We start from the raw sequence: 11,852 nt of genomic DNA, 5'->3' as shown, positions 1-11,852 counted from the left end.
CATTTTTAAAACTTTTATTTGTGAAATCAGGTGAAGTTAGAATCTGAGCTTCTGGAAGAACCACTTGTTCTTGCCCGTCTTGTACCTGGAAACAGAAAAAAAACAAATGTAGCACACGTAACCAAGTTAACTACATCTAAACTTATCTAAACTAGCTTCTCACAACCGACATCACACTGCAGCAGCTGGAAGGCTTTTTGATCTAATTACTAATGTTTGCCAACAGGAGGAATATTCCACTAAAACAAACAAGCCTGAAAGACATGACTCTACACGTGACAGGTGTGTCTGTCACACAAAGATGTTCGGTTTGTCACAACAACAGCGTGTTGTGAAGGCCATATTTCTGTTTGATTTGTTCTGAAACTGAACTTTAAGTGACACTGCTCTGCCATTATATATCTGAGTGAACGGCCTCTGAAGGTAAAATGAGAATACATGGATCTGATGTACATTTGAGAACTTATTTCAGTTGTCCTCTGAAGCATCCCTCATATTAACAAACATAATATGAAGCCGAGGTGGTGTTCAGGAAAACAGGAATTCAACAGAACTACATGAACTCTAACAGGGGAATCACCTCTCCTCAAACTTGACCTTGGCCTCCCGCCTGGCTTTGCGCTTGAGGGCAGGATCCCTGAAGACGTCCTTGTTCACAACAGTTTTGTCCAGAGGAATATCCACAGAGTATCTGAAGGAAAACAGCAGATCGATAAAGTTATTACACCCTCCACTTATCCCAGTATGGCTTGTTGAGCAGAAAGTCACTTTAGCTTGTGTTAAAGTCCACATTTACAACTTTCTGATGTAAAACAGCTGAGCAGTTTTACATTAGAAGTGTCTCACACATGAGCTAAAGAAGACGAGCATTTCTTTATCACCAGTCAGATCATCACTGGGTGTGCCATGCCATAAACTGTCCACATCTGGCACATAAAGTGGAATTCAATGGTTACCTGAAGTTATGCAGCCCTCTATACAGCTGATTAAATTAACAATTTAGGCACACACTAACATATTTAAGTCTCTCTCATGTTATTGTGTTTAAAACCTTTGTTTTAAAATCATTTGTCATGTTAAACATTGCTCCAGAACAACATTCAGTGTCTAAGTTCAGATTTACAAACAAAACCATCATCCAACCTACTTCAAACCAAATCTCGTTTCTCAATTTAATTTACACAACCTGCTGACAGCTTAACATCCACGAACTATGACAATACAGCTGAACTGATTCCTGTACATGGGGCAACAACAGAACCACTTCCAAAGGTGAGCAGGTTTACTTTCAGGGAATCAACAGTTTCTGAGAGAGTGCACAATGCTCATTTTAGAGGAAAAACATTGGATCTGAATCCATAACTTGTTCCATCAGCTCCAAACAAAACATTTATAAAATAAAAGTAGAGCTACGGTCTCTGCTTTCTATGTCAGGAAGGATATAGAATATACAACGTTTGGACTGTCTCAGACATTTACAATGACTAATGTAAATTTTTAAAACTGTAAGGTGAAGAGGTTTGGCCCATAGAAGCTACAGAAATACCAGGACCAGAATTAATTTAGGTTAGCACAATGGCTTGTGTGAAGTTTCCAAACTTTTCTACACTGTAAATTCCCATTTTAAGCTTTCTGTTAATGATATTGTGAATTATCCTGACCACAGAAACAAAGACTTCATCTGGGCAATTCAATGATAAATAGATTTATTATGGTCATCAGCTATAGTATCTGAGAACCTGTTTTTTCTTCAGTTTGTTATGGTGGCTGGCTCTAAATGCAACAGTAGCTGCTATACCAAATTCAGAATGCATTGGCGCTGCACTTGGGAATAAAACATTGCTTCATAGTCACAGAATTCAAACAAAAAAAAATCTAAAAGTGATGAAGGGTTTAACTGATTTCTACAGCGAGTAGCCTTTAGCTGACCACAGGCCTCCACCTGACCTTTTAACTGAAGTAGTAGATATATTCACACAAGGAGAATTTCACGTCAGCCCCTAAAAGACATTTTGCTGTCTCAACCCGTCGCTACGTTTGCATCATTGAAGAATAAGTGCTGTACATTTGCTACACCAGCATCAGTAAAACGGCCATCACCCAAAATTTCAGTAAAACAATGGAAATGTCCTATCACAGGAAATCATTAGTATCGACAGAAAACACCAACCTGGTGGGCATGAGGTGGTTGTAGTTGAACACCTTGACGAAGGCCTTGATCTTGGACCTCTTGGCAATCTTCTTCTTGCCCATGGTCGTGGTCACCTTACGGGGATAGCGGTCGATGCCTGCGACCAGAGCGTGGCTGTAAGGACGGTCAGCTGTGCCATCATCAATGTTCTGCAAAGAGGCATTAATAAAAAAGACATATCAGACGCTGACCTCCCACAATGGAAAAACTTGTGATGTTTAATCATTCCTGTAGTTTCCTTTACTATGATTAGATTTCGGTGAAGCGACTGATTACTGCTGGTGTCAGATCATGCGAGTTGCATGTTGAAAAGCAGTTAACCCCACTGCAGATAGATGTCAATACTCAGCATGTACGTTTAGAATGAAATCTTTGTGAGAAGTAGATATCGTCCAGCCACAGCCATGTTTTACCTTCACGATGACAGCTTTGCGTCCGGCGTAGCGTCCAGCTAGGACCATCACCACCTTCCCAGGCTTCATAAACTTGCCCATGTCTGCCGCAAAGAAAACATGGTCAAGTCATGCATCACCACAGCAAATTCAACACATCACAAGTAACAACCAACACTACCAATGTGAACATCAGCCAGTCAAACACGGAAACTTTCAGAAATTAAGCTTTCGAATGGTTGCTACTGCCTGACTGGCCGGCTAAGTTAGCATTAGCCTGCAGCTAGGAAACGGCTTTCTGACCATTTCCAGAGCCTGAAACATTTATTCAGCTTTAACACGGGCCAATCATATGGTTATAGCTGGTTAAATTAGAATCAAACTAGACAACTCGTTAGGCCGGCCGAAAATATACAACTGGCCTCTTTAAATGAGTGTTCAGACGGGGACTGTGTGCCTACATCAAGGAAGCTGCCATGTTGAAATGAACCCTACGGAGACGAAACGCTGCATTAACTGCTAATTTTCTTACGTTGTCAAATACAAATACACGAAAATAGCATACATATATCAATTAAAGGAGTGATTGTCGTAGTGTGATATGATAAGAACAACAAAAATGGCCAGATTTGCAGCGATGGTTTAAGATTGTTTCAAGGGAAATTTCACTCACTGATGCTGTTCTACGGCCACCGCTAACAGGAAAGGAAGTTAAGAGCGTTTTTGTCAACTTTGACCCTGCCGAACAAACTACGTCACTTCCGGGTGCAATTTTCTGTTTGTAAGGAGAGTTCTGCTCTTTTTGGTTACGAAAATGTTCGATTAAGGATTTTATTTGAAAAATACATTCATTTAGAAATAAAAAATATGAAGACTGCACTTAAGTGAAATAGTTAAAGCGACACTACCTCAAGATACAGTTAGCCGACAAGCAAACGCCCTGCATTCAAACGCTTAAGTAAAAGTACACATATATTAGCAACAAAATCTGCTTAAAATATCAGAATTAAAAGTATTCATTATGCCGAATGACTCTGTCAGTATGGTATTATATAAATATTATTGTATTATCAATACAAATGCACTTCTTTTTATTCAGCATTCTGTGTTGTAGCTAGTTACAGTAACACAAATGTAACTAATTTACATATGGTTTTGTAGCTTAATCTATAACAATGGATACTCAAGTGCAAATACTTGAAATTGTACCTAAATACAGTTCATTAAAACAAATCAGAAAAATCAACACAATTCTTATCTGCGAATACCTCCTAACAAAAACCATGAAATAAAAATATAAGGAATTATTTTTATAGCAAAAGGAAAATTACTTCATAAGAAAAATTTGCATGGAATTTATATTCAGTGGCAACAGTTAAGTAACTTCTATTAAATTTAACACTTTACTGAAACTTATATTGTAAATATCCCACAAACGTATATATTATTATATCGTATAAGATTTGTAGATGTTACCAACAATTGTGATGTTTATAAAGATGGAAAAGACATGATAGAACTTTTTAATGACCATTCTTGAGGATGCTGGATGATTATTTTGCTCATTAAACAAACCATAAAGTTATTGTAGAAGCTACAAAGCTGAAAAAACAAAACAAAACAAAAAACATCTCACTTACCAGGTTTATTTTGGTGAACTTCAGATCAAGAAGTCCAGGTTTTCACAATCTATTCCACTATAGATATGGTTAGCTATGTACTTTGCACTTTAATTATTTTACTTTTTATTGATTAATATCAACTAATACTTATCTTTTATCTAACAAATGCAATGGATGTCTTACATATTCACTGTTCTACATGAGAAGCTGGAAAATAAACAGTTTTCAATTAAAAAAAATCACACCATTATCTATAATGTGCAAAGTTTTGTTTCTGGATTTCTTTAAAACTGAAAGGATAAAGACTCATAAGCAACACAGTGGTTCATTTAGTTTGTTTAATTCATTTACAGCTGCAGGGATGCATTAAACAAGATAAAAACGAAAAAAACTTAACACAATTCACATATCCCAATATATTTTTTGTGATTAAAGCAATGAAATAAATATAACAAATAGCACAATTTAAATGATTCAGTGTGTCTATATTTCAGTGTGTGACTGAACAACTACAGTTCAGGAGCTACAAGTCTTCTGATATGTTCTATCTACTTCAGCGCTGAGCCAAAACATGCTGTCGAATAAATAAATGTCTCTTTACATAAATCACAACATAAAAGCTGAACAAAACACAACAAAATGGGAAAAAGGGAAACAAAATAAAGCATTATATTTACTACACATCAGCTGAACAGAACACAAAGTTTCCATTGACACAGTAACATAAAATAAACAATAAAATGCATCTGTAGGTGTCAGTCTCAAAGTGCACTGTTATGGAATTAGATTTTCATCTAAGGAAATAAAAACGCAGCAATCTTTTATCAGCACGCCTTGTCAATCACGAGTTTCAATCCCATAAACTGCAGGGAAACATACAGCAGATATAAACTAACATCAGTTTAATAGCATCTATGGTTTGTACATTCAGTATTTAAGGATATCATACGTGCAACTCAGCTGTCTCAGGAAGATAAAAACAAATTTCTCGGAAAAACAAGAAAAAAACTGAACCTTTTATATCCTACAATCGTGTCACATATGAGATGCAAGCTTACATCATTAAATAAATCCCTCCCATACAACATCATTGAATCTGAACTACACCTGGAATAGGAGAAAAGCAGCAGTTCATACAGGGTCTAACTGTTCACACACCTGAAAAAACGTGCAAGAAGAGAGAACAAAAAAATGGAGCTGAGAGCGCATAACAGCTGCATAATGTGACACGACACTTTGCATCATGACGGCAACTGTAAGACATCTCTCATTTCTAGTTGACCTGAGTGCTGCTGTTTAGCGTTACGATCAACCAATCTGCTACACATGATTTATCGCCTAATGACAGAAGTCACTGTGAACGACGGAGCAGTACAAGCACCAACAAGGACCAATACATCACAAGCTCTTGGTTACTGCGTAGACGCACAGTATCGAGAAGTGTTCTGCACATTATTTTTCTTCCTGGATTGTCAAAGTGACGACATTACAGTACTGATTACTGTACCGACCCAACCTCTCTCTGCTGCATAGCTTAGGCCATCGCATGAAAAGGGGACCACTGGGGGTTTGGTTATCCGGTAATCACCAGTTTGTTGAGGAGCAACATATTTTAATCTGTCCGGTCAGGATGTGTAAATATTCTGGCTCGACACTCTCTCTCTCTCGCTCCTGTCCCGATATTTCCACATCTAACTCTGTGAATTGAGCACAGATAAATTTGACCAGAATGCGGGGACACTGAAATCGTGGACCCGCATCAAGTTTTTATAATAGAAACGCTGGGAATGATACGATGAGCAAAGGTTGGAAAGGTCAGGAAGGCTTCACTACAGATGAGGTAATCTCAATCTCCATTCTAAGGCATGTTTACAGTAAAAGTAGCATTGTCATCTTGACCTTTTGGCATCTTAAACATAGTGGGATATGCAGATTATGGCTGCTTATGGCTGAAGCTCACAGAACATTGTCATCCATGCATGTACTGTAGACATCACACACTTGCACTTTACTTAAATGGGTGGCTACTTAAATAACCTTGAATAAGGTTACAGACTTCAAGCACAAAGTCACTGTTTTGGTCCTGAATGCCAGGTAAGAGCAGACTCGTTTAGCTGAGAAAATACGTGATTTCTGAGACTGATGTTTCTTTACTTTTCATTGGTTTCTTCTGTTTTTGGTCCCTCCTCAGAAAGCATCCTTTATATTCTTCAGCTGCCGAACAGCCAGGTCCACCGGGAGGTTGAATTTGAGGTGGCTGATGCGGCCCAGGATTCGCAGGGCTCCTTCGAAGCCGGTCTGGGCCATGTAGCTCCAGGACTGGTAGTGCGGGTGTATCAGAGTCCCGGACTTACAGAGCAGGTTGAGCCACGACACCAAGCGCTGCTCGTTCAGAGCCATGCACACCAGCGCTTTGAACTCTGTGTCTGGTCCTCGTTTGTAGCGTCCGTGCTCCTTCAGCACAGTGTGAATGGCCCACAGCAGAGACTGTTTAGGGGTGACCGTCACCGGGCCGCCCCCTATTGGCAGGCTGAAGGACTGTGAGAGCTGGCGGGCTGGTGACTCCACGAAGGCCCTCCCGTTTTTGGAGTGGTAGTATTTAACGAAGAGTTCCCATGGGTGCATTGTCTGTGGGGCTGGTCTGTAAGGCAGCAGGCAGGAGATGGGTGCCAGCACCAGGCTCATGGTCTGGGAGGGTGAGAAGAGGCCGTGAGCCAACAAGTCTTTCAGAGCAAACGCCAGCTCCTTCCTCACAGAGGTCGTCAGCTCGTCTCGAGGTCCCAGAGCTGCGTTGCTGGTGTAGTTGACGACATGTTCGAGGGAGGGCTGTCTGCAAGAGCCCAGCACTCGCACCTTATCGACGGCCGCCTCCAGACGCTGCAGCAGGGGCCCGTAGTCCTGCCCTGTCGACTCCTGGGGCCACACGCTCTGAGGAATGTGGCCCGGGGCGCAGCCAAACTGGCTCGCAGCGAAGATTTGCAGCACGGCGAGGGCTTTCTGGATCAGCTGCAGGCCGGTCTCTCGCATCTTCTGGGCCTGTTCTGGGTCCACTGCAGTGACAGGTGGAGAACCAGAAGAATATATTTATATTTGACAGCAGCACTGCTGGTTTTGAACACCACCTCCAGCAAAGCTGCCTTTTATAATGATCTCTTTTATAATGATCGGCAGGATTTCTGGCTGGAATTTTGATTGTTGAAAGACGGATTGTGTGAGCTACCACAAGATGAATAACAATGCACAGTGTCTGTCCTGCTTAAGACACTCAAAGAGGCTAAATTTAGCTCACAAGTGGAAAATGTGACTTCTTTTATTGGCAGAACTCAACTCCTCAGTGTCTTTACCCCGACGTGGCTCACAGATAGAAACACAGTAATGTTTGAGCACAGAGCTGTAAGCTCATCAGGCGTCTCCTGGTTTTATCACTACAAACTTCACCTGTAGATTTTGAAACTGACCTTTCTTCTTCACTCCTGGAGTTCTGGCATTGGTCCCTGCTGCTTGCGGCTGCTGGCTGAGTCCTCCGTCTGATAAGAGAGGGTTCCCAACCTCATCTTTAGGAGGAAAAAGCAAAGTCATCAATTAAAGCAACAAAGGAAATAGCGACTGTGACATGGAAACAAACAGGAACCTCTGATCCACTTGAACGATGTTTGTACCCTGGATGAAGCTGATGAACATCTCCAGGTCCCTGATCTGGGTCTTGAGCTGTTCCACCAGCTGCTCTTTGACCCGGGCCGGGTTCACGATCTGAGCGATGGCAGCGTCCACTCTCTGTCTCAGCTCCTCGGGCGATAAGTTCCCGATGTCCTCGTTAAGGTTCACATCCAACTTTTTGATCAACTCGTCAATGATGACCTGAAATATGTGACATAGACTGGAGGTTACCACTGATTCCCCACAGGTGGAGAATTTGTTTGCAGGTGTAGATTTCTGGAGGTGTTGTTAATGTGTTGGTGGGGAGCTCCATCATCAGCATTGCATTCACAAGCTAACTTCTTATTAGGGGGTTAATTTTGAGCCATGCACACAGTTTGACCCTAGAGATGGAAATGTTGCTCTGTTCACCACTTGGATCCTGACTAAAACAATGTTTTGCCTCAGCTGTACTATGTGTTTGGTGCTATTTAGCGTGTTAGCATGCTAACACAATAAACACATAAATATTGTACCTGCAGACCATCAGCATGTTAGTTAAACTGATGCTAGCATGAAGCTCAAAGCACAGCCTCACAAACTAAGCCTGAGGCATTTAAAGAGCTGACGCTTGACTTGTTACACCTGATCTGAAGCAGGCAAACACCACATTGTGTGTTTGAATAACAGACACGTCGTGATAATTTGGGTTCAACACAAACTTCTCATTCTCATGTTTTAATGATCACTTTCTCTAATACGTTAGCATGAGGATTCACAGCTGATCAGACAACCTGCAGCCGATACGACACATCAACACGTGACAGGATTGAATCCAGCTCCAGTGGCGAGCATCGCATCAGTGCATTTCCCACCTTCTGCCTCTCCATGACGACAGACTGCGGCAGCGAGTCGTAGCTGCCCTCCTGATAGGCGAAGCGCTCCAGATCATCCAGCTGTGTCTTCAGTTGGAAAATGAGATCCTTCTGTTTTTCCCTCTGAGCCTCCAGGCGCTCCCTCTTCTCCCTCTCGCTCTGACAGGAGAAACACAATGACTTTAATTTCTGCAGACAGAAAGCGCCGAGCGACCACAACACCACAGTGGACAACATGTACTCGAGCTTCACCAATGCGGGATTCACCATACCCATACCAACATCAATATTTAAGAGCATAAGGAGTCACGGTCACAACATGTACACAAAAATACACAAACCAAACTCTCAAAGAGACACCAGGTATCATACTCACCAGATCCCCCTGCAAGTAAAGCATGCAACAAGGGAGAAATGACATAAAAAGACCTTTAGGGTGGAACATATGCTGGGCAAGAATTACAAAAAAAAGATTAGGTGAGGCCGAGGCTTCAGTGAGACTAAATGTAAAGAGGCAGGGAGGAAACAGTGGCGGGAACAAAGCGGGCTGCTTCACCACCGTTGTGCACACAGAGACCTTTATTGAACAGATAGTGATCTGCTGGAGGTATTTGTTGAACCTGCAGCCCCGTGAGTCACACACTTGTAGCAGAAAGCAGCTTTTTCCAATGGAGATAAGAGATCTCTGGGAACAAAACAGAGGTGGGCGCAGCAGCCCCGAGTGTGACGCAACACGAGCGCTGTAATCAGCTTTAATGAAAAAACCTCACGGACACCACATACACTCACTGTGTGCGTCTGTCTGCATCCGTGTGTCCAGCCGCAGATCAGTGTGTGTATGAGTGTTAAATGTCTCTGTGAAATATCTACATGACTGACCACAGCTGACCACAACTCCCATTACTGATTAATCTGACAACTATCTACTTAAAACATCAATCTTTACTGGTTTCAAAAAAATCTGAGAACAGTGAAACATATTAATCACAACTGTCTAAATCCCAGGGTGAGATCTGTGAGATTTTATTGTCCAACTAACAGCCTCAAACCCAAAAATATGCAAGTAACCAACAAATGTAGCAAAGAAAAACACCAAATCCTCTCAATCCAGCGGCTGATGTTCTGCACTTCTCCCTCAAAAATAACTTTTATAACAATGATCAGAATAGTTTTCTGTCGACTGACAAATCTATATGTTAATCTCACACCTGTAGCCAGGTATGGAAACAGAAAAGCAGAGCAATTATAGTCCAAATCCACGTGGGGACGTAATATGGATCAATAAAATAAGAAGAACTAATAAAGGACCCTCCATCACTTGGTGACAGGTGTCATAAACACAAGGAAACGCCTTTTTTTTTACTAATTTTTCCTGGTATGTGCTCAGAGTGTGTGCAGGACAGTGTGTGTCAGTGTAAGATCATGGGCAGAAACCTCACCGAGTTCTCCAGCTGTTTGGCATCCTGAGCTCTGCAGCCCACCACATGCGGGCAGCCCCTGAAGGCGAACTCCTCCAGCTCGGCCAGCATCCGCTCCTTCTCCTCGCTCTGAGCGTGAACGATCTGCTTCAGCCGGAACTGAACCTGAGCAAAGTGCGAGGTGAGGGCGAGGAGAGAGGAGTTCAGCAAGTCCTGCTCCTCTTCCAGCTTCTCCAGCCTGACGGCCATTTCCTCCTCCGTGGCCGAGGACGAGCACCTTTGCGTCGGCCGGCCAGCGGTCCCGCTCCCGCTCTCATCCTCGGGACTGGCCACAGCGCCCACCGGTGCCCACCGCTCCCCAGCGCCGGCGAAGGCAGCCTCGCTGTCCGAGGCTGACAGCTCCTCTGTGGACATTTTGAAAGACGGAGTTCACTCCAGCTGTTTGTCTACGTCGCCACTTTATTAACACTCTGTTCCTGATGCTTTGTTTTCTTCTGTTGCGCAGACAACAACAAGGATCAGCACCGAAGAAACAGGTGCATCGCCATCTTGGGAAGGATGATTCATACGTCAAAGCGGAGGTTCGTCAAACTAACTGGACGCAGCGAGGGAATACAGGAAGTATGGCACGTTTGTCTTCAGAATAAAAGCATCGCTATTGCAGAAAAGGTCCAACCTAAATTAAATTGAAACTCTCGCTGCTTATTGTACTGATAGATATTTACTTGCTTACGTACGTAAAATAATTAAGAACTCAATTACAAAAACTTAATTAGAAGTACAATTCCTGCAGTGTTACTTAAGTGAAAGTACAGAATAAAAGCAGCAAAATGATAACACGTAGATCCCACCACTGTGTAATGTGCTGTAAATTCATTTAGACAATTTACATTTCTGAAAACAAGTTTGGATTTGCATTCAAATTATGGAGGATAAAACGTTAGAATGTGTGTATAATGATATAAAAGTTGGGAATATTATTTTAGGGAAATATTTTAGTCTAAATAAACTCGGGTGTTCAACATTTTAATAAGTGAGCTAATATGTTTCAAAGAATGTAAAAATGTCATTCAATTTTTAGTTAATTAAGCGACATGAAAATACACCCAGTGATTTGTACAGTGTGTGTAATTATAAATTGCCTATACATAAAAAATGATGCAAAAATATTTCACATATATTGCATTTCATTCTATGCCGTACTCCCTATATTTCTATCATGTATAGTACACATGTAGAAGCAGCTGGAGTTGCACCACGGGATTCCGTGTGCACTCATTTTTATTCTTTTCATTCAAGTTGTGCTTTTAATCCTGTGTCTTGTGCTGTTTCCGCTGTAAAAATAAACAAATTCTCAGCGGGTGGATTTTTAACAATTCATATATAATAAAAAGGTTTTCGCTGCATGCGCTTTTATTTTGAATTGTATGATCGGAAGTTTAGATATCTACATCTACCGAGCTTCACTGCTCACAAAGGGCAGGATAAACCCAAAAAACAATTCTAAGTCAGTAAACAAAGCCTGACGTCAAACAGGCTCAAGCAGTGCGACGTCAGCCTAAAAAGTGGAATTCCATCCCGGAAGTAAAGACAATGAAAAACAGACAGGCATCATTTTGTGATTATTTGTATAAAGTTTTAGTGCACTTGCTTTATGTAAGAGCTGTTTACTGCACAGTATTTTTGTTGCTTGACAAGAAACATACAGTTTTTAATTG

At 41.6% G+C, this 11,852-nt stretch overlaps 2 protein-coding genes across 3 annotated transcripts; both read right to left on the bottom strand.

Annotated features, from left to right (window-relative positions):
- Positions 1–3,297, bottom strand: rpl27 (ribosomal protein L27). Its single transcript, XM_041956875.1, has 5 exons — positions 3,257–3,297; positions 2,605–2,687; positions 2,171–2,340; positions 581–691; positions 1–85 (listed from the first exon to the last, which is right to left on the bottom strand). The coding sequence occupies exons 2-5, from the start codon at positions 2,683–2,685 to the stop codon at positions 37–39; spliced, it is 411 nt and encodes a 136-aa protein (XP_041812809.1). The 5' UTR covers positions 2,686–2,687; positions 3,257–3,297; the 3' UTR covers positions 1–36.
- Positions 3,298–4,550: 1,253 nt separating this feature from the next.
- On the bottom strand, positions 4,551–10,681 carry rundc1 (RUN domain containing 1). 2 transcript variants are annotated; one of them, XM_041957239.1, is made up of 6 exons: positions 10,156–10,681; positions 9,093–9,101; positions 8,717–8,875; positions 7,865–8,063; positions 7,664–7,759; positions 4,551–7,255 (listed from the first exon to the last, which is right to left on the bottom strand). In XM_041957239.1, the coding sequence occupies exons 1-6, from the start codon at positions 10,546–10,548 to the stop codon at positions 6,393–6,395; spliced, it is 1,719 nt and encodes a 572-aa protein (XP_041813173.1). In that variant the 5' UTR covers positions 10,549–10,681; the 3' UTR covers positions 4,551–6,392. The 2 variants fall into 2 exon arrangements, with proteins under 2 accessions (XP_041813173.1, XP_041813174.1); XM_041957240.1 differs by lacking the exon at positions 9,093–9,101.
- Positions 10,682–11,852: the final 1,171 nt, after the last annotated feature.

This window comes from Chelmon rostratus, chromosome 17, assembly GCF_017976325.1.
Source record: "Chelmon rostratus isolate fCheRos1 chromosome 17, fCheRos1.pri, whole genome shotgun sequence".
NCBI classification, from domain to species: Eukaryota; Metazoa; Chordata; class Actinopteri; order Chaetodontiformes; family Chaetodontidae; genus Chelmon; species Chelmon rostratus.
The sequence above is the reverse complement of the archived record's forward strand: the minus strand, read 5'-3'. Positions and strand labels throughout refer to the sequence as shown.

Coding starts and splice junctions, on each gene's coding strand:
- rpl27 (XM_041956875.1), bottom strand. CDS start 2,685: ATGGGCAAGTTTATGAAGCCTGGGAAGGTGGTGATGGTCCTAGCTGGA. Junction 2,341..2,604: donor GCAAAGCTGTCATCGTGAAG/GTAAAACATGGC, acceptor GCCTCTTTGCAG/AACATTGATGATGGCACAGC. Junction 692..2,170: donor AACCACCTCATGCCCACCAG/GTTGGTGTTTTC, acceptor GTTTTCCTTCAG/ATACTCTGTGGATATTCCTC.
- rundc1 (XM_041957239.1), bottom strand. CDS start 10,548: ATGTCCACAGAGGAGCTGTCAGCCTCGGACAGCGAGGCTGCCTTCGCC. Junction 8,064..8,716: donor TCGTCATGGAGAGGCAGAAG/GTGGGAAATGCA, acceptor CACATATTTCAG/GTCATCATTGACGAGTTGAT. Junction 7,256..7,663: donor TCCAGGAGTGAAGAAGAAAG/GTCAGTTTCAAA, acceptor CTGTCACTGCAG/TGGACCCAGAACAGGCCCAG.